General features: G+C 40.4%; 1 protein-coding gene across 3 annotated transcripts in view; it reads right to left on the bottom strand.

The window, feature by feature from the left end:
- The window catches only part of asz1 (ankyrin repeat, SAM and basic leucine zipper domain containing 1), an 89,993-nt gene that overhangs the window by 26,920 nt on the left and 42,946 nt on the right, over window positions 1–20,127 (bottom strand). For 2 of the 3 annotated variants that reach the window (XM_068000063.1, XM_068000064.1), the window contains exons 5-9: window positions 13,864–13,975; window positions 13,319–13,453; window positions 12,292–12,419; window positions 11,319–11,394; window positions 10,721–10,777 (exon numbers count right to left, since the gene is read on the bottom strand). In XM_068000063.1, the coding sequence (XP_067856164.1) occupies window positions 10,721–10,777; window positions 11,319–11,394; window positions 12,292–12,419; window positions 13,319–13,453; window positions 13,864–13,975 (508 nt within the window). The remainder of the gene's footprint in view (window positions 1–10,720; window positions 10,778–11,318; window positions 11,395–12,291; window positions 12,420–13,318; window positions 13,454–13,863; window positions 13,976–20,127) is intronic. The other variant, XM_068000065.1, reaches the window with a different exon arrangement.

The raw sequence follows: 20,127 nt of genomic DNA, 5'->3' as shown, positions 1-20,127 counted from the left end.
CGTCCCCAGAAGTGGGGAAGCTGAATTCACTGAGGCAGGGCATCTCATACCTAGACAAATACTCCTGCAGCCCTCTTTCCCCATCCCTTTGCGCTGTATATTTAACAAAGCACCTTTGAGCGACTGAGAGCTTTCTGAAGTTATTTTATGTAATTAAAATATTAGCAGCATGATTGAGAGATTTTTTTTAAAAGGGGAAATAAAACAAAAACGATAACATAGGGCAACAAGTCACACAAATCTTTACATTAACTTTTTTTTTAGCATCTTTACAGTTTAAATACAAAATTATTGCCAAGTTACCAGTTCTCATGTCGAAAATTGAACCTATACCCACCTATAAGAGATGACCTCAATGAGATATGTAATGTGGTTAACTGAAAACCAAGTCTACTGTATTGCAGTTTCCAGTTAAGTGGTTCAGGAGTGGATCTGAGATCTTGGAGGTTAAAACACAAATTGGAGAAGGCAAAAGGGTGTCTTTGGAGTACAGTTCCACGGTGTTAAGTCTACATCACATCTTGCTCAAGTAGTTATTCTTCATGTGTGAGACTTCACAGTGAATGTCAACTTGGGCTCATCTCAGTGGAGCCAAAGTGTCTTCACTCAATATCCACAGTGGTCACCGGGTGGCGTTCAGGAACGGAAGTTCCAGCAGTTTCCTCTCGTTAACCCAGAGCTGCTGGTCAGGACAACTGTAGTGTCCCTACAGAAACTGAATAACTTGGAACAGACTGGGGATCAAACTTGGGATCCTCTTGGTCTGTACGACTTGATATCACCGTTTCAATATATGTAGTCACATCTACCACCTGAAAGATTCTATCAGTAGGACAGAGATGGAAGCAACCCCAATCAATACTGCTAAACAACTTTTAAAACAAGCATCAGTCATAAGTATAGATGGCTTTGTTTAACATTTTTATACATATGACAGGATAGAGAGCCACATATCCAAGTTGGCTGATGACACAAAGATAGGCAGCATTGTAAGCAGTGTAGATGGAAGCATAAAATTACAGAGATATTAACAGATTAATGAATGGACAAAACTGCAGAAAATGGATTTCAATGTAGGCAAATGAGAGGTCATCCACTTTGGACCTAAAAAGGATAGATGAGAGTACTTTCTAAATGGTGAAAAGCTCGAAACAGTGGAGGTCTAAAGAGATTTAGGGGTCCACGTATACAGATTAAAATGTCATGGACAGGTACAGAAAATAATCGAAAAGGCTAATGGAATGCTGGCCTTTATATCTAAAGGACTAGTGTACAAGGGGGTAGAAGTTATGCTACAGCCATACAAAGCCCTGGTTCGACCACACATGGAGTACTGTTTTCAGTTCTAGGCACCGCACCTTAGGAAGGATATATTGGCCTTGGAGGGAGTGCAGCGTAGATTTACTACAATGAAACCTCTTCTCCAAGGGTTAAATTACGAGGAGAGATTACACAAACTAGGGTTGCATTCCCTGGAATTTAGAAGATTAAGGGGTGATTTGATTGAAATATTCAAGTATTAAGGGGAACTGATAGGGTAGATAGAGAAAAACTATTTTCACTGGTTGGGGAGTCTAGGACTAGGGGACATAGCCTAAAAATTAGAGCCAGGACTTTCAGGAGTGAAGTTAGGAAACACTTCTATATGCAAAGGGTGGTAGAGGTTTGGACACTCTTCTGCAAATGGCAGTTGATGCTAGCTCAATTGTTAATTTTAAATCTGAGGTTGATAGAGTTTTGTTAACCAAAGGTATCAAGGGATATGGGGCTAAGGCAGGTATATGGAGTTAGGTCACAGATCAGCCATGATCTCACTGAATGGTGGCACAGGCTTGGGGGGGGCTAAATGGCCTACTCCTGTTTCTATGTGCTCTGAGACTTAAAAACTAACATGAATGACATTGTTTAGAAGAGAGATTTAAACAATATCCATTAATTCTTTGTGCCACAGGTGGCTATGTGATAGTTCTGCACCAGGCTATACACCTTGCCCAGGCAAGGCCAGAGGGGCTGGCTAAGCAGAAGTCAGAGATCTGAAGACAATGTCAGGTGTTTTAAATGTGGTGAGTTGCGCCACAAGATGAACCACTACTATTCTCTTAGAAATCCTGCATGCAAGTTGAGAAGTCCTGTGAGCTTGTATGGTAATGATATGGCCAGTTTTACGGTGACCACTGATGTGTACAAGTTGACTCCTTACTATCAGCCGGTCATGGTGAGTACGATGCAAGTAGGGGAGTTGCAAGATATTGGCTGCTTCTTCACAATAATACATGGTAGCCTGGTGAAGGACCATCATTACGTGACAGGCAAAGTTGCCCACATCAGGAACTGTGAACAACCACTGAAGTATACATGGCCAGAGTTTGGCTGGAATATTTAGATCACAGAAGTGCAAGTTTATGCATCCATACTATTTGATGTTCCAATAGTGAGGAGGTCATAGACCATGAGATCAGGGTGATGCTGTGCAGCACAGGCAGCTGCAGAAGTCGCTGACCGAGTTGTATGAGTTCTAGGGCTCCCCACAACAGAAGAAATTCAAAGGGGTACGGCAATTTCTGTCAGAGTTTGCTGGGTTAGTTGTGAGCACAATGGAGGTGGGCGGAGCAGCAAGTGGCGTGCCACATAATTCCAGGGGTTTCACAATCCAGGAAAGCCTGAATAGTAAACATTAAGGGGAAGTAGAAAGAGGTGCAGCTCAACAACCACCTCTGCGGGCTCAGGAAAAGGGACCTCACCTTACAGACTGAATTTAAAAAGAGGACCATATCCTGGAAGGGTGTTCATTCAAACAGGGGACAGAGGCTGTCCAGGAAGCAGGCCTGCACCACACCTCGTTCTGGATTAAATAGCCTTGTGTGTCTTACCTGATCAAGAGGGAGACATGGGAGACCACATGGTACACCGCCCAGCTGGAGACAGAGCGAGTTGTTCATTTGGTGTGGCCACTTCGTCTAGATGGCGGCTGGACAGGGAAGGTATCCCAGAACCCAGGAGCACCAATCAGCTACTATCCCAAGACAAAGCTAGGGGTGCGTGGTATTCTAGCCACAGGAGCCGCACATGAAATTTGGAACCCACCAGATGGTGCAGACATACCCACCACACAATACTTGGAACTATAATTGGTGCAAGGGATCAAAGGTGCAAAGCACGGGGGTTGCATGTCTCCCGCACAAATTTCCATGCAGCTCATGGGAGTGATTGTTCACCTAATGAGGAGTGTACTGTGACCATGAGTGAGCCATAGGACTCACGGGTGCCGGGGCTGCCCAGGGGCAGGGAGATACATTATGTTTTGGGATTTGTTGACCATTTTTCCACAGAAAGGATTTAGAAAAAGATTTACTTTAATGTTGGGTTTTAAAAACATAATGTATTCAGACAAGTTTAAAAAAAAAGGCTGAGACAATAGGTAAGATGTTAATGAGCATTGATGTTATTCTCAAAGACTGTATGAGGTACTTGCTACCTGTGTGGATGAGAACGAAGACTGCAAGGAGGATGGGCAAATTGACCACAGCACCGTGGTGCAGGAGGCCATTCAAGTGGGAGGAGCAAAAAGGAATGTGGTAGTGGTAGGGGATAGTATAGTCAGGGGGATAGATACTGTTCTCTGCAGCCGTGACCGGGAGTCTCAAAGTCTGTGTTGCCTGCCCGATGCCAGCGTTAAGGACGTCGGGCGCTAAATTGGGCCGTGTGGCGCCCGTTGTTTCGGTGCTACACGACCTCTCCAACATCCAAGATGGCGGCTTGGCTGCACATGCACGTTTCCAGCGTGACGTGCGCTGGACGCCATCTTGGTATAGGTATTAGCGCGTGCGCAAATACCGAACGCCGGAAGCATGTAAAGTAAGGAGAAAATGGATACAATCAGTGTGCAATGTTGATTTAAAGTGAGAGACAGCATTTTGGGACTTAACAATCAACTCAATGCACAGTCTTAACCCCGACCATCCGAACGTGTCTTAGAGTGCCCGGAGGAGCCCCCACCAGTGCTATTTAAAGGGACCATGCAGGATTTACAGGTTAGTGGCTGGATTATTGCTTCTGGTTGCCGAGACATTTCTAACTGTTTTTGGAGGTCTCCTATACTTGAATACTAGGACCAGGGGACATAGCCTAACATTTAAAGCCAGGACGTGCATGAGTGAAGTTAGGAAATGCTTCTACACGCAAAGGGTGGGAGAAGTTTGGAACAATCTTCTGCAAACAGCAGTTGAAGCTAGTTCAATTGTGAATTCTAAATCTGAGATTGATAGATTTCTGTGAACCAAGGATAGTAAGGGATATGGGGCTAAGGCGGGTATATGGAGTTAGGTCACAGGTCCACCATGATCTCACTGAATGGCGGAACAGGCTCGAGGGGTTAAATGCCACTGTCACTTGCTGCCTCCTGAATGTGCCACCTTCTCCTGCAAGAAAGCGGGTCATGTGTCTGGATGATATGCCTGTCGTGGTTGAATAGCTGCTAGTGTGTGTGGCCTGAGAGTTGTGGGTGGGCGGCTTGCACCAGCGGTAATGTGTAAGGGTGAGAGGTAGCATCCAATTGGAAGAGTGGACTATTGATAGAGTTTGTTGGTATGTGGGTGATGGGGGTGCAGTGCGTGGAGCAGTGGATGCGGCTAGTGGTGTAGTTGGTAGGAGACGCCTCTCGACAGTTGACCACTCATGTCAAAGCATTGAACTTCTTCCTGCACTGCCTTTTGGGTATATATCTGGAGGGCCTCTTGCCCCCCCCACGCAGATATAGGATGTCCCTCCTTCTGTCCACCTCTTGCACCTAGGCCTCTGGTGCATCAGCAGAGAACCTTGGCGCACGCACTCTCGCAGGCCTGGTACAAACTCAGATCGACAGATTGGTGAGGTTTGGAATGCAGATAGGAGGATGTGGGATTTAGTAGCGCGTACCCTTTATTCAATGTTTTAACATAACTCATCAATTTGTAAACATAGGGACGGGAGTTGATCTGTGTTTTGCATGTGTGATGTCTGATCTTCATTCAGACAGCAGACTGTTATTTTCAGCAAATAACAGGTACCAGCTATCTTTAAGAGATTTTTAAAAGACAGCCTTTAAGAGATTGGAGCTCCCCCTGCTGGTGGAAAGTGAGAATTGCATTTAATCCTCGTTCAACGCTGATTCGGAACGCAGCTTGCAGGTAAATCCTCAGGCCTGACGAAAGACTCGTCCTGCCTGCGCAGGGGCCATTGGGCACGGGGTATTAGCGGATTGCGCTACCCCGCCCAATAATAGGCCCTATCCAAATTTATTTCCCCCTCCTCTCGGTTGGAGAAGAACTTGAAGCAGGAGGAGGATCTAGTTGTCGTGGTCCACATAGGAACCAACGACATAGGTAGAACTAGGAATGAGTTTCTGCTGAGGGAGTTTGAGCAGCTAGGGTCCAAATTAAAAAGCAGAACCTCAAAGGTAATAATCTCTGGATTACTACCTGAACCACGCCCAAATTGGCATAGAGTCAATCAGATTAGAGAGTTAAATGCGTGGCTGAAAGAGTGGTGTGGGAGAAAGGGTTTCAAGTCATGGGGCAGTGACACCAGACAAGTTCCACTTAAACCAGGCTGGGACCTGTGTCCTGACGAATCGAGTAACTAGGGCTGTAGATAGGGCTTTAAACGAATAAGAGGCGGTGGGGAGCGTGTTCAGGTAACGATAAATTTATAAGTCTAAAGAGAAAAGTCAAGGCTATAGAGCAGTTTAGCAATTTGGGTAAAAACAAGCAGAGTGTGTCAGGAAGGGACAGAGAGTTTAACAAAGGTAATAGGGCATTAGTGGCTATGGTCACATCAGAGAAAAATGGTAAAAAGTTAAAATTAAAGATGCTACATCTAAATGTATGAAGCATTCGTAATAAGATAGATGAATTAATGGCACAAATAGAGATAAATGGGTTTGACCTAGTAGCCATTACTGAGATGTGGTTGCAGGGTGACCAAGGTCGGGAATTAAATATTCTAGGATCCTTGACTTTTAAAAAAGATAGGCAAAATGGAAAAGGGGGGTGGGGTGGGGGGGGAATAGCCCCGATAATAAAGGATGAGATAAAGGCAGTAGTGAGAAAGGATCTTAGCTCTGAAAATCAAGATGTAGAATCAGTCTGGGTGAAGCTATGAAGTAACAAGGGACAGCAAACACTAGTGGAGTAGTTTATAGGCCCCCTAACAGTATTTATAGCATTGGACAGATTATAAATCAGGAAATTAGAGAAACATGTAAGAAGGGTAATGCAATAATTGTGGGGTACTTTAATCTTCATATAGACTGCGCAAACCAAATTGGCAAAAGTAGTTTGGAGGAGTTCATGGAATGCATTTGAGACAGTTTTCAAGAACAATATGTTGAGGAACCAACTTGGGAATAGACTATTTTAGATATAGTATTGAGTAATTAGACAGGGTTAGCTAGTAATCTTATAGTTAAGGATCCTATGGGGTAGAGTGATCATAATATGATAACTCAATATGAAATTCTGAGAGTGATGCAGTTAAGTCTGAAACTAGGGTCTTAAACTTAAACAGAGCCAATTACATAGGTATGAGGGTCAAGTTGGCTAAGGTAGATTGGGAAATTAGATTAAAAGATATGACAATAGATAGGCAATGGCAAACATTTAAAAAAATAATTCATAATTCTCAATGGATACACATTCCCTTGAGGAATAAAAACTCCACTGGAAAAGTGATCCATCCGTGCCTAAGTAGAGAAGCTAAGGATAGTATTAGATTAAAAGAGGCTTACAATGTTGTCAAAAATAGTAAGCCTGAGGACTGGAAGGATTTTAGAAATCAGAAAAGGATGATCAAGAAATTGGTAAAGAGGTAGAAAATTGAATACGAGAGTAAACTAGGAAGAAATATAAAAACAGATTGTAAGAGCTTCTACTAGTATGCAAAAAGGAAGAGATTAGTGAAAGTAAACGTGGGTCCCTTAGAGGCAGAGACAGGAGAAATTATAAAGGGGAATAAGGAAATGGTAGAGACGTTAAACAAATATTTTGAATCTGTCTTCGCAGTAGAAAACACAAAAAACATACCGGAAATAGTGGGGAACCAAGTGTCTAATGAGAATGAGGAACTTAAAGTAATTAAGATTTGTAAAGAAAAAGTACTGGAGAAATTAATGGGACTAAAAGGCGACAAATCCCCAGGATCTGATGGCCTACATCCTAGGATTTTGAAAGAGGTGGCTGCAGAGATAGTGGATGCATTGGTTTTGATCTTCCAGAATTCCCTAGATTCTAGAACGGTTTATGTGGATTGGAAGGTAACAAATATAACTCCGCTATTCAAGAAAGGAGGGAGAGAGAAAACAGGAACGATAGGTCAGTTAGCCCGACATCAGTAGTAGGGAAAATGCTAGAATCTATTATTAAGGACTTGGAGAATCATAATATGATTAGGCAGAGTCAACACAGTTTTATGAAAGGGAAATAGTGTTTGACAAATCTATTAGAGTTTTTTGAGGGTGTAACTAGCATGGTAGATAAGGGGGAACCAGTGGATGTAGTACATTTGGATTTTCAAAAGGCATTCGATAAGGGTGCCACACAAGAGGTTGTTACACAAGATTAGGGCTCATGGGATTGGGGGTAATATATTAAAGAGGATTGGTTAACGGACAGAAAACAGAGTATAGGAATAAACGGGTCATTTTCGGATTGGCAGGTTGTAACTAGTGGGGTGCCGCAAGGATCAGTGCTTGGGTCTCAGCTGTTTACAATATATATCAATGACTTAGATGAGGGGACCAAGTGTAATGTATCCAAGTTTGCTGACTATACAAAGCTAGGTGGGAAAGTAGGTTGTGAGGAGGACAAAGAGTCTGCAAAGGGATATAGACAGGTTAAGTGAGAAGGTGGCAGGTGGAGTGTAAAGAAGGTGGAGTGTAATGTGGGGAAATGTGAAGTTATTCACTTTGGTAGGAAGAATAGAAAGCAGAATTTTATTTAGAAGGTGAGACACTAAAAAATGTTGGTAGTCAGAGGGATTTCGGTGTCCTTGTGCACAAATCACAGAAAGTTAACATGCAGGTACAGCAAGCAATTAGAAGGCAAATGGTACGTTAGCCTTTATTGCGAGGGGGTTGGAGTATAAGAGTAAGGAGGTCTTGCTGCAATTTTACAGGGCTCTGGTGAAACTATACCTGGAGAATTGTGTACAGTTTTGGTCTCCTTACCCAAGGAAGGATATACTTGCTTTAGGAGGGGTGCAAAGGTTCACTAGTCTGATTCCTGGGATGAGAGGATTATCCTATGAGGAGAGATTGAGTAGAATGGGCCTATATTCTCTGGAATTTAGAAGAATGAGAGGTGATCTCATTGAAATGTATAAAATTCTTAGAGGGCTTGACAGAGTAGATGCTGGGAGGCTGTTTCCTCTGGCTGGAGTCTAGAACTAGGGATCATAGTCTCAAGACAAGGGGTCAGCCATTTAGGACCGAGATGAAGAAAAATGCCTTCACTCAGAGGGTTGTGGATCTTCGAAATTCTCTACCCCAGAGGGCTATGGATGCTCAGTTGTTGAATATATTCAAGACTGAGATCGATAGATTTTTGGATACTAAGGGAATCAAGGGATATGGGGATAGGGCGGGAAAGTGGAGTTGAGGTAGAAGATCAGCCATGATCTTATTGAATAGCGAAGCAGGCTCGAGAGGCCGTAGGGCCTACTCCTATTTCTTATGTTCTTATAATGAGCAATTCACTAGACTGTCAGCAATTGGAAAACACCTCACAACCATTGTGTTGGAAAGTCTTTGACTCCATAGCTGTGAATAATTGCACATAAGACAGCAATCAGGGCTTTTTGAAAGGAGGCAGGAAAGGCAGTCAGTTTTGTTAAAGGAAAGGCTGTGAAGGCTTTCGTGGAGGCGAAGATGTTAAAAGTGCTGAAGGATAGTTAGAAGCCATCTAGTTTAAGTTAATTAAGCTGACCCCATTGATGTGGAGTAGCGTGGTGGGTTCTTTATTTTGTGAACACACTTTGTACGAAATTAAGTGAGTCCAATCATTGCTGTTCTGTATGTTCACCTTACTGTGAAATAAAGCAGCTCACTGATTTGCATCGAGCCTCATCTCACCAAGTGTTTGCTTGGTCCGCCTTTAAAGAGCTTGAAGTAGACGTGAAGATCTGGTGGAGATCATGAGTGGGTAGTTTGTTAAACTGCAGGGTTACGCTACAGTAGATGTAGGGCAGTGAGTCAACCCACATAAAAGAAAGATGCTTAAGGGAGTGATTAATGCCATCGAGTCCAAGAAGGTATTTATAGCAGACTCGAATTTGTAAGTCCCATTTGTTTAGTCTGTGCTTATTGATTCTGGATATTTATTTATCCTGTATGCTCAGTATTACGCCTTTTAAGGTGTTACACTTTTGCTCTACTGAACTGTTGCACAACCCACCCTCCTCCCCCCGTCAATTTGCTTAAGTTATTCCCTCATTTCTTTGAGTTTGATCCTTTCAAAGTTACTTACCTGGATCCTGGTCTTTGGCATTTCTGAATCCTTGACTGTCTTGAACTTGATCATTCTGTGGTTGCTATCCTCCATGGATGTCATTATTTAAATTTCCTCCACAATGTCTGGACACACATGGTTATTCTCTTTCCTAAGCAAAGAGTCTCTACAATCTGACTGTGGCTTGCAAACTATGTCTTTGTCCAAGCTAACTCCTCCGATTTGTTGGCAGCCACGTCTGTGACCTTGTTTTCTTCTGCCTTGAATAGAGTCTGGCATTTGCTCGTTATTGTAATCTTTTGGGTAGCTTCTCTGGCTTTCTTACCTTTTTTTTTGCTACTTTTACCAATCCGACTCTATGCAACACCCATTTCCTTGATTTCCCTCAGCACGCGTCTCTATTTCATGGTAACTCTATCCTTGGTTGCACCAGTCTTTAGCTCTGATCCATGACTTACTTTCGACATTTAATGCTATCCATGCCATTTCACTGATCTGTAATGACATTCACCGAGCCTACTACTTTTCACCTGTCCTCGATAATTCCCTCACTTCCATCTACTCTTGTAAGATCCTGTATCTTCCCGTCTAAAGCTATAGACCTTTCTTTAAGCTTTTTGATCAACAGACAATTTTTGCAGTTCTTCACCCAACTATTATACATGGCTTTCCTGTAAACATCTTTCAGCAAATAAAGCTCATAGTATCCATCTTGATTATACTGATCATAGCTGCTCTCCTTTTTAACAGTGATATTCTAATAGCATGGTATAACAAATGAATTAAGTGATTTATGACCTAAATAAAGGAAAGCGGCCTAATTGCACTTCTTCCAGTTAAGCCAAATTGGTTGAATTTGCATGGGCCTTGAATGGTGCACTCCTGGTGGAAGACTGTTGGGAACAAGGCGCAAAGTCCGCAAATTAGACCAGGGAACAGACCGGCTTAACAATGCCAAAATTCTGGGTATCCATTGTGCCCATAGCGGCATGGACACCAATCATTCCAATGTTAATGAGGGAACCTTCCCCCCGTTCCAGAGATTATAGTAGGGTCAGCCCTATTGTATTCAACATTGGAAAGTGTTAAAATACTTTATTAGAAAGATTTAAAATATCACAGAACTCTTAATTGTGAATAATTACAAAGGAGATCAGGAGGAATCAACATTTTCTTTACTTCTGTATTGCAAAGACATATGATTACTATTGTTCTTTAACTAAAAACTGTTGTGAGCAAACCTTTTCAAGGTCTTCTTTCCCCATTGTCAGAAGTCCTCTGAAAGATACATCATTCTCCTTTAGAAAGTGATAACAGAAGTCATTTTAAAAAGTCAGTATATTTTATATAGATATTCTCTTTTACTAGCATGGGGTTAAACTCCAGTGGGGGGGATATTAACATACAACTAAATTACAGTTATCCATAACCTATCCATAATTAATTAAACCTGAATTCTATCTTTAAAGATAGCCTAACAAATCATATAGATTAGATACTTCTGTTTGATTAAAGAAGCTATTGCAACCTTTTACAAATCAACTTCTGCACTGGTCTCAGATGGAGTTCGATTGTGTAATTTATGAAAGACCTCGAGCCTTGAAAAGATAGCTCTCATAAAAAAACTACTTTTTTTGTACCCCATTTTAGAAATGAGGATTGCCTGTACTTGAGCGTATATAAATGGCTTGACATTCATCAAAAATCTTCAAAAAATATAAAATTGAAAAAGCAAGACAGCAATGCAAAACATTTTAATAGATAACTCAATGGCTATACAAAATACCGATCAACGTTAAAAAAATATTTTCAGTTATCAAGAAAATGAAAAAAATGCACCTCAAATAACTCCTGAAGGTGTTCAAGTTCAAGCCCATATAGAAACAGTTCTACATCACCAAAAGTTGAAATCGAACTACGAAAATTAAAGAAATCTTTTAACGACATCAGGAAAAAGCATGACAGTTAAAACATTAAAAATCCTTTAAAAAAAGAATCACCGTTCCTATCAATTACATTTCTGAATTCCTTTTCTAAAATAACTATATGGGGTCCTATGTACATCAAAAAAGTGACATGATTTAAAAAAATATATAAACGATTATTATGGACAAACACTGGATGTCCATCAAGATTATTGGGACTAATTCAATTTTGGAGCTCAGATCAACAAACTGTTGGAACTCTTTTTTGCAGTGTTTTTGGTATCATCTGAACCCCTTGATTAGATCACTGCCATATAATGACTGACACTCTTCCAGTAGTGTTCATGTAAACTGCACATTCTTAAATTAAAAAGCATCTTGCTGTTACACTCGTGACAATACTTTCTTACTGTTCTTCATTTCTGGTGACCTTGCTATAATAATACTGATCACTTATCATGGACAGAAGCAAGAGAAAATTAATCAGTGCATATTGTACAAAATAACAGATAATGAGAAAAATTATAGAGGTACTTCAGTGCTTTGCTGGGTTTTAGACTTGCCAATCACGTACAAACTAACTCAAAATCAATGAGAAAATGTGCTCGTCTGTAACTAATTCTTCATCATTCATTATTCCATGGACACTAAAGTGAAATAGCAGATTTTTTCCCTTTACATTCAGTATTTATCATTTAGTAGTATTTCTGTGCAACAAAGTCTTGTAGCTAGGTTTTAAACTGACCAATATTTAGTCAGATACAACAGTTAAAATTGTTAAACCAAGTATGATTAGATAATGCACAATTTGATAAATCCCTATAAAGCAATATTAATCAAACCAATATTTCCAAAATTTTTACAAGATTCTGAACATTGTTTATTACCTTACTTTGTTGTTTTTTCCTGAATTAGAATGATTTATAAAGTATTTGAAAATCGCCTCCTCTTTAGATACGTTCTGGAGTTTTCTCGATAAAGATGAATTTGAAGTCACCGTGAGTAATGATGCTAACTGGAGTGAGAAAAGTTAATGGCATTTTTGTTTAATTACAGTGAATCAGATCAGTGAATCAGTTCTTTCTTAAACTGGGGGATTGGATTTGGTTTAATTATGATATTTTGCAGCACAAAGTGGCTTTCAGATGCTTAAAGATTGATTATTGTCCTTCTGGAACCTTCCTTATTCTTCAAGTGGTTCTTATAAACCATTGTGAAATACTATTTAGAGCTAAAAGTACTGCTACTTTGTTATACGTCATTTGTCATTAGTGGTCCACAAATGCATCTCCTCACAACCATTTTTAAATGTGAAAAGGAAATGTATTCTTCAATTTTGTAATAAATTAATTTTTTGATAAAAATCAAGCCTGCTAGTCTGGTTTACAGATTGCACACCTACTGTTAAGCACAGACAATTACAAAATAAATTGAAATATATTACAAAAGTAAATTAAGTGCTCTAGTTATGGTTTATCTAATCTAAACATCAGTGGTAATCCTATCCCATTCACTTATTGACTTATGCAGATGCATTAGGTATCTTCCTACTAGGAATGTTAATTATTGGTGTTGAACACAAAGGGTAAGGCATCATTGGCTCAAATTGGGCACCCAGTGCCCTTGTAGTCAGTTCTTTCTTAAACAGGGGGATTGGATTTGGTTTAATTATGATATTTTGCAGCACAAAGTGGCTTTCAGATGCTTAAAGATTGGTTATTGTCCTTCTAGAACCTTCCTCATTCTTCAAGTGGTTCTTATAAACCATTGTGAAATACTATTTAGAGCTAAAAGTACTGCTACTTCGCCAGTATAATTGCCCAACACAATCTTGATAACCAAATTTGTTCTAAGAAATAATTAAAAACTACAAATCCAACCCCCCTTTTGCCTGTTCACATTTTTGGTGTTTACCTCTGAATGATGATTTTTCTCAGCAATATCAGCTGCCATCTCTCCATATTTGGTCTTCAGTGTATTATCAGTTCCTAACTCAATTAACTTCAGCACTGTACTTTTGTGGCCTTGACTTGATGCCCATGTCAGTGCCTAAGTGATATGGAGAAGAAAAGTTTATTTAGAGGCTTCATAAAATTTGCAAGTCATTATAATCTTGAGATAGAATCACTGCAAATAACAAACCTATAATATATTCTCACAAATTAACTAAAAATTCCTATTAAGGAATGAATCAGTTACAAGTCAACAATAAAATATGGACTGGACACCAAACTTTTGTGACTCCCTCTGTAAAATCATGCCACAGAATACAATATTTCCTTATCCTGGTAATGGTCTAGCCCTGACTTATCCACACCCTTTCTTCCCGAAGCAAATTTTATTTACTATGAGGTAACTGAAAACTGACTTTTGTGACAATGCAATCAACTATATAGTGGAAGCAGGAGGTATTTTTCAAATTTTAATCCAAACAATGAAACTTGACCAAAGTTGCATACGGTGTAGCCCTTTTCATCCTGGATATTTATTTCTGCTCCATGAGCCACCAGCAGTGTAATAGTCTGAGTGTGTCCTTCTCTAGCTGCATACATCAGCGGGGTCATCCGATTACTGAAAGAGAGAGTAAAACACAATTAAACCCGGAATCAAAACACTTAGAAAAAAAATTAAAATCACCAGATGCACTTCATAAAAAAAAATCAAATTTAATATAGAACTGCATCTACATAAATAAATTCCGTTTTATATGTAAATCATATAAAACTCAATGTACCATTGCTAATCATGCATTAACAATGATTCAACCATTGTATTTCCTGGAGAAGTTGTACAGTGCATGACAAAAGTTTTACTTATGGTGGCAAAACAGCAGCAGCGCAGTTAAGTACTTGCTTTACGCACTCAAGAATGGACACTCCAGTGAAAAATGGCACATTAGCAGAGCAAAGGTGTCAAATGAACAATCCTCAGGCATAATTCACCAAACGTTTGAATGTACGAAAAAAATGGAATATGAACAGTCAGCCCAGAAAATCGGTTCTTCCTACAGAAGATGTACAACTTGTTCTTTTATGGACCCAGCTAACTTATATGATCTCCTGAGGAAGGTGAATAACCAATATGGAAATGTACAGTAGAATAGAAAATACAGCAGGAAAAGAAAACAAAGATCCAAGTGATAGGAAAAAATAATCTCCAAATTTTGATTTGTTTTCCAACAAAAATGAGTGCTTCATTGGCTCCCAGTCTCTCAGCATTTGTGCTAATCTTAATTTTTCCTTTAATCAAACTAAATTTATTTACCCCTGTGCTAGACAATTTGCTCACAAACTCACAAAAATTTACAAAAGAAAATATTAAGTCTGTAACTTTTAATTTTTGTATAGGCAGCACCCTCATGAGCAAAATTATGGTTACAGTTACACGAAATAGAACTAAACTAAAGCCACTGACTGTTCTGTAAACCAAGATATGAGTTCAAGTGAAACACAATCATAGCAACAAGGTTAAATTAGTATACTATTTTAATAACAGAAATGAGAAGTGGCAGCTCTCCAGGTGGCTCAGTTGGGTAAAGCAGTGATTAACTCAGACATACAAATTAGGAAGGCCCCAGGTTTAAACCCTGTTTGGTGCAGAGTTAGCTGATCTCAGTAGGGATGGTGAAGGAGGCTACAATTGGCTTCATCACCCCAGGTTAGAAAAGAGTAAACTTTTACTTGAAGTACACATATATGGACATTAAGTGAGGTCAGGGTCAGGCTTGCCAAAGGGCAACCCGTGCCCACAGAATTGTACCCAGGAAGAGGAGGGGAAAAATGTGGGCAGAAAAGAAGAAAAAAAATCAGGAAGGGCTTTGTGTTGATGCGTTTTTGTCTTAAATAAACTGCATTGATAGTAGTTGCGCATTAATAGACAATGGTGTTCCCCAGACCCCTGGGGAACACCATTGTCTACCTTCCTCCAGTCCAAAAAACAACCGTTCACCACTACTCTGTTTCCTGTCACTGAGCCAATTTCGTATCCATGCTGCCACTGCCCCTTTTATTCCTTGGGCTTCAATGTTGCTGACAAGCCTATTATGTGGCACTTTATCAAACACCTTTTAAAAGTCCATACACACATCAACCGCATTGCCCTCATCACCCTCTCTGTTACCTCATCAAAAAAACTCAAACAAGTTAGTTAAACACAATTTGCCTTTAACAAATCCGTGCTGGCTTTCTTTAATTAACCCACACTTGTCCAAGTGACTGTTAATTTTGTCCCGAATTATTGTTTCTAAAAGCTTCCCCACTACCGAGGTTAAACTGACTGGCCTGTAGTTGCTGGGCTTATCCTTACACCCTTTTTTGAACAAGGGTGTAACATTTGCAATTCTCCAGTCCTCTGGCACCACCCCCCGTATCTAAGGACGATTGGAAGATTATGGCCAGTACCTCCGCAAATTCCACCCTTACTTCCCTCAGCAATCTAGGATGCATCCTATCTGAACCGGGTGACTTATCTACTTTATGTACAGCCAGCCTTTCTAGTACCACCTCTATCAATTTTTAGCCCATTCAGTATTTCAACTACCTCCTCTTTTACTGTGACTTTGGCAGCATCTTCTTCCTTGGTAAAGACAGATGCAAAGTACTCATTTAGTACCTCAGCCATGCCTTCTGCCTCCATAACTAGGTCTCCTTTTTGGTCCCGAATCGGCTCCACCCCTCCTCTTACTACTCGTTTACTATTTATATGCCTATAGAAGACATTTGGATTCCCCTTTATGTTAGTTGCCAGCTTATTCTCATACTCTCTCTTTGCCCCTCATTTTCCTTTTCACTTCTCCTCTGAACTTTCCATATTCAGCCTTGTTCTCATTTGTATTATCAACCTGGTCACCCCACTTTAGGAAAGATGTGAAGGCCTTAAAGAGGGTGCAGAAAAGATTTACTAGAATGGTTCCAGCGATGAGCGACTTCAGTTACGTGGATAGACTGGAGAAGCTGGGGTTGTTCTCCTGAAAGCAGAGAAGGTTGAGAGGAGATTTGATAGGGGTGTTCATAATCATGAGGGGTCTAGACAGAGTAGATAGAGAGAAACTGTTCTCATTGGCGGAAGGGTCGAGAACCGGAGGACACAGATTTGTGATTGGCAAAAGAACCAAAGGCGATATGAGGAAAAACTTTTTTATGCAGCGAGTGGTTATGATCTGGAATGCACTGCCTGAAAGGGTGGTGGAGGGCGAGTCAATTGTGGCTTTCATAAGGGAATGGGATAGGTACTTGAAAGAAAAAAATTTGCAGGGCTACAGGGAAAGGGTAGGGGAGTGGGACCAGCTGGATTGCTCTTGGAGAGCTGGCATGGGCTCGACGGGCCGAATGGCCTCCTACTGTGCTGTAACCATTCTATGACATCTGTCATATGCCCCCTTTTTCTCCTCCATCTTACTCTCTATCTCTTTCATCATGCAGGGAACTTTGGCTTTGGTTGCCCTACCTTTCCCCCTCATGGGAATGTACCTAGATTGTACCCAAACCATCTCCTTTTTAAAGGCCGTCCATTGTTCAATTACAGTTTTGCCTGCCAATCTTTGATTCCAATTTACCCGGGTCAGATCCATTCTCAACCCACTGAAATTGGCCCTCTTCCAATTAAGTATTTTTATTCTAGATTGCTCCTTGTCCTTTTCCATAACTAATCTAAACCTTATGATACTATGATCACTGTTCCCTAAATGTTCCCCTACTGACACTTGCTCCATTTGACTCATCTCACTCCCTAGAACCAGATCCAGCAATGCCTCCTTCCTCGTTGGGCAGGAAACGTACTGTTCAAGGAAGTTCTCCTAAACACACTTCAGAAATTTTTCCCACTCTCTGCCCTTTACACTATTACTATCCCAGTGTATATTAGGATAACTGAAGTCCCACATTGTCACTACTCTATGGTTCTTGCACCTCTGTAATTTCTCTGCAAATTTGTTCCTCTATATCCTTCCCACTAGTTGGTGGCCTATAGAATACACCCAGTAGTGTAATGGCAACTCTGTTGTTTAATTCTAACCAAATAGATTCTGTCCTTGAACCCTCCAGGACACCCTTTCTCTCCAGCACTGCAATATTCTCCTTAAGCAATACTGCCACCACCCCCCGCTCCTTTTTTCCCCCCCTATCTTTCCTGAACACCTTGTATCCAGGAATATTTAGTACCCAACCCTGCCCTTTTTTGAGCTAGGTCTCCATTGTTGCCATGACATCATATTCCCATGTAGCTATTTGCGCCTGCAGCTCACCAACCTTATTTACCACGCTTTGTGTGTTTACACACATGCATTGTTAACCTATCTTAGACCTTCTTGTATTCTTTTAGTCTGATCCCACCTAATACCGTATTATTTCTTACTTTATTGCTATCTGTCTCTCCCAATCCTTTGTGCACCTTGTTTCTCCTTTCCAATGATACATCCTGGTGCCCAACCCCCTGCCAAATTAGTTTAAACCCTCCTCACAGCACTACTGAACCTCCCCGTGAAGTTCCTGCTCTGTTGAGGAGCAATCCGTCCAGCCTGTACAGGTACCACCTCCTCCAGAACAGATTCCAATGCCCCAGGAATCTAAAGCCCTCCCTCCTGCACCATCGCTCCAGCCACACATTCATCTGCTCTATCCTCCTAATTCTACTCTCACTAACACATGGCATTGGGAGTAATCCGGAGGTTACTACCTTTGAGGTCCTGCTTCTAATCTCTTTCCTAGCTCCCTAAAATTTGCCTACAGGACCTCATCCCTCTTTCTACCCATGTCATTGGTACCGATATGCACCACGACCTACGGCTGTTCCCCCCCACTTCAGAATGTTCTGCAGCCGCTCAGTGACATCCTTGGTGGCCTTTGATTCAGTAAATGAGGTAATTCATTAGCTGGGATATTATACCTCAAGGACTCGTAGTCATTATCCTGATACCAATGGCAAATCATTTCCACTTAATATTGTAAGGTATTCCTTAAAACTAATGACGAAAGGGGAAAGATAACTACATGACCAAGCTGACTCTATCAACATCAAATGGGCCCTCACAGGATTCAGTCCCACTTAATGCAGAACACAACCGAAGGTCTTGGACGGCTGTTTAGAGTGGCCAGCAGCGTTCGGTATTCCATCTGACTTTGAACCGGAAATGCTTATTTTTGATTAACTGGAACCTGAGGTTTCTCTGCATGAACAACAAAAGGAGACAACATGGATTTGGAGGACTGTTACCTGGCAAATAAAAGTGTTCCTAGCAGGATCTTCTGGTGTATTTTGCCTCAGGATGGGCAATCCTGGATGTTGATATGCATCACAAGCACAATTCATGGATGTTGAGCATAAAGAAGGAACTATGATAAGTGATGCAGGTTTTTAAGCATTTGCTAGCATCAACCAAAAGGGAGAAGGATCAGACAACCACAGCAGGACCCAAACTGAGTGACACAGGATATGGCTGGAAACATTAAAAAAACCCACAAAAACAACAAAATGCATCCTGAAACTGAAGCACAAAATTAGACTGTGCAAAATATGATAAAAATAGTAAACATTCAGATGTCAATTTTGCAAAAAGATCCAAATGATTACCATATCAATACAATAGCAAACGAGTCAATATGAAAAGACTATTAAAATATTGATAAAGAACTGTTCTTGATGTGGTAACTGTGAAAAACGAGAAGACAAAAAAACGAAGAAAACAAATTTAGCAACAAATTTAAGGATGTTTAATCCATCACTGAATTTATCCAGTTAATGTAACGCAGTCAGTTCATTTGGTACTTTGAGGGGATTTGATTTTAAACAACATATTTTAACCTGGTGCAATTCATTTTTACAGCATCATTTAAAAAGTCATGTGCAATTTTGGGCACCCTAGCTTCTAAATGGCTTTAAAACATTGGAAAGTGTTCAGAGAACAGCTACAAGGATGATTCTGAAATATAAGCTTCTAACATTTGCTTGCCCATAGGAGCATTTACCTATTCCTTTGGCATAGAAAAACAGCTAACATCCTTGTCCTATTCAGTATAATGCAGCATGTAACAGTTCCTTTATAATCATGTACTATACTTTCTTAGAAGTTATATCCTTGTAATCTGCACAACAGTTTGAATTTAACGACCTTCCATCAGATAGTACTCCCACTATTCTTCATTAACAGCAGCTTTGCAGTCAACTCGTCCTGAAGCGACAGATTATGTATAAATGAAAAACAGCACCCAAATAGTTTACAAAAGGAGTGATCAGGAGATAAAGTACAATGGCAATAGTACTACTGCCAGATTTGATTTTGTATGTGCACAAGTAGCACTGGTCCAAAGGCACCTAAATACCACATACACATCTAATTCAGAGTGGCAAAAACTTTTATTTGTAAGGCAAGGTGAGTGAAAGTGTTATCATGGTCTAAAACTGTTTTGGCTTAAAATGTTCAAATCATGAGATCTATAAAGTACTGTAATGTATTAAATGTTTCTACCACCAGAGGTCCTCCCTGAGCTTTGTAAGTTAAAGACATTGAAAATATAAAAGGGCAAGTTTTGTTTTTGTAATACATTTAAAATATATGTTTGAAAGCTAATTAGTATCACTTAAGAAGTCATATCTCCTGTAACCCTTTTTAGAGAGCTAAAAAGAATTTTGCAAAAGGGAGATATGTGGATAACGAACAGTGCAGGAGTATAATATTAATGCAGCTGGTTTCTGAAGGCAAGGGTAAGGAATATAGAAATACATATGCA

This window comes from Heptranchias perlo, chromosome 18, assembly GCF_035084215.1.
Source record: "Heptranchias perlo isolate sHepPer1 chromosome 18, sHepPer1.hap1, whole genome shotgun sequence".
In the NCBI taxonomy this organism is placed as follows: Eukaryota; Metazoa; Chordata; class Chondrichthyes; order Hexanchiformes; family Hexanchidae; genus Heptranchias; species Heptranchias perlo.
Note: the sequence above shows the minus strand (reverse complement) of the source record. Positions and strands in the feature narration are given on the sequence as shown.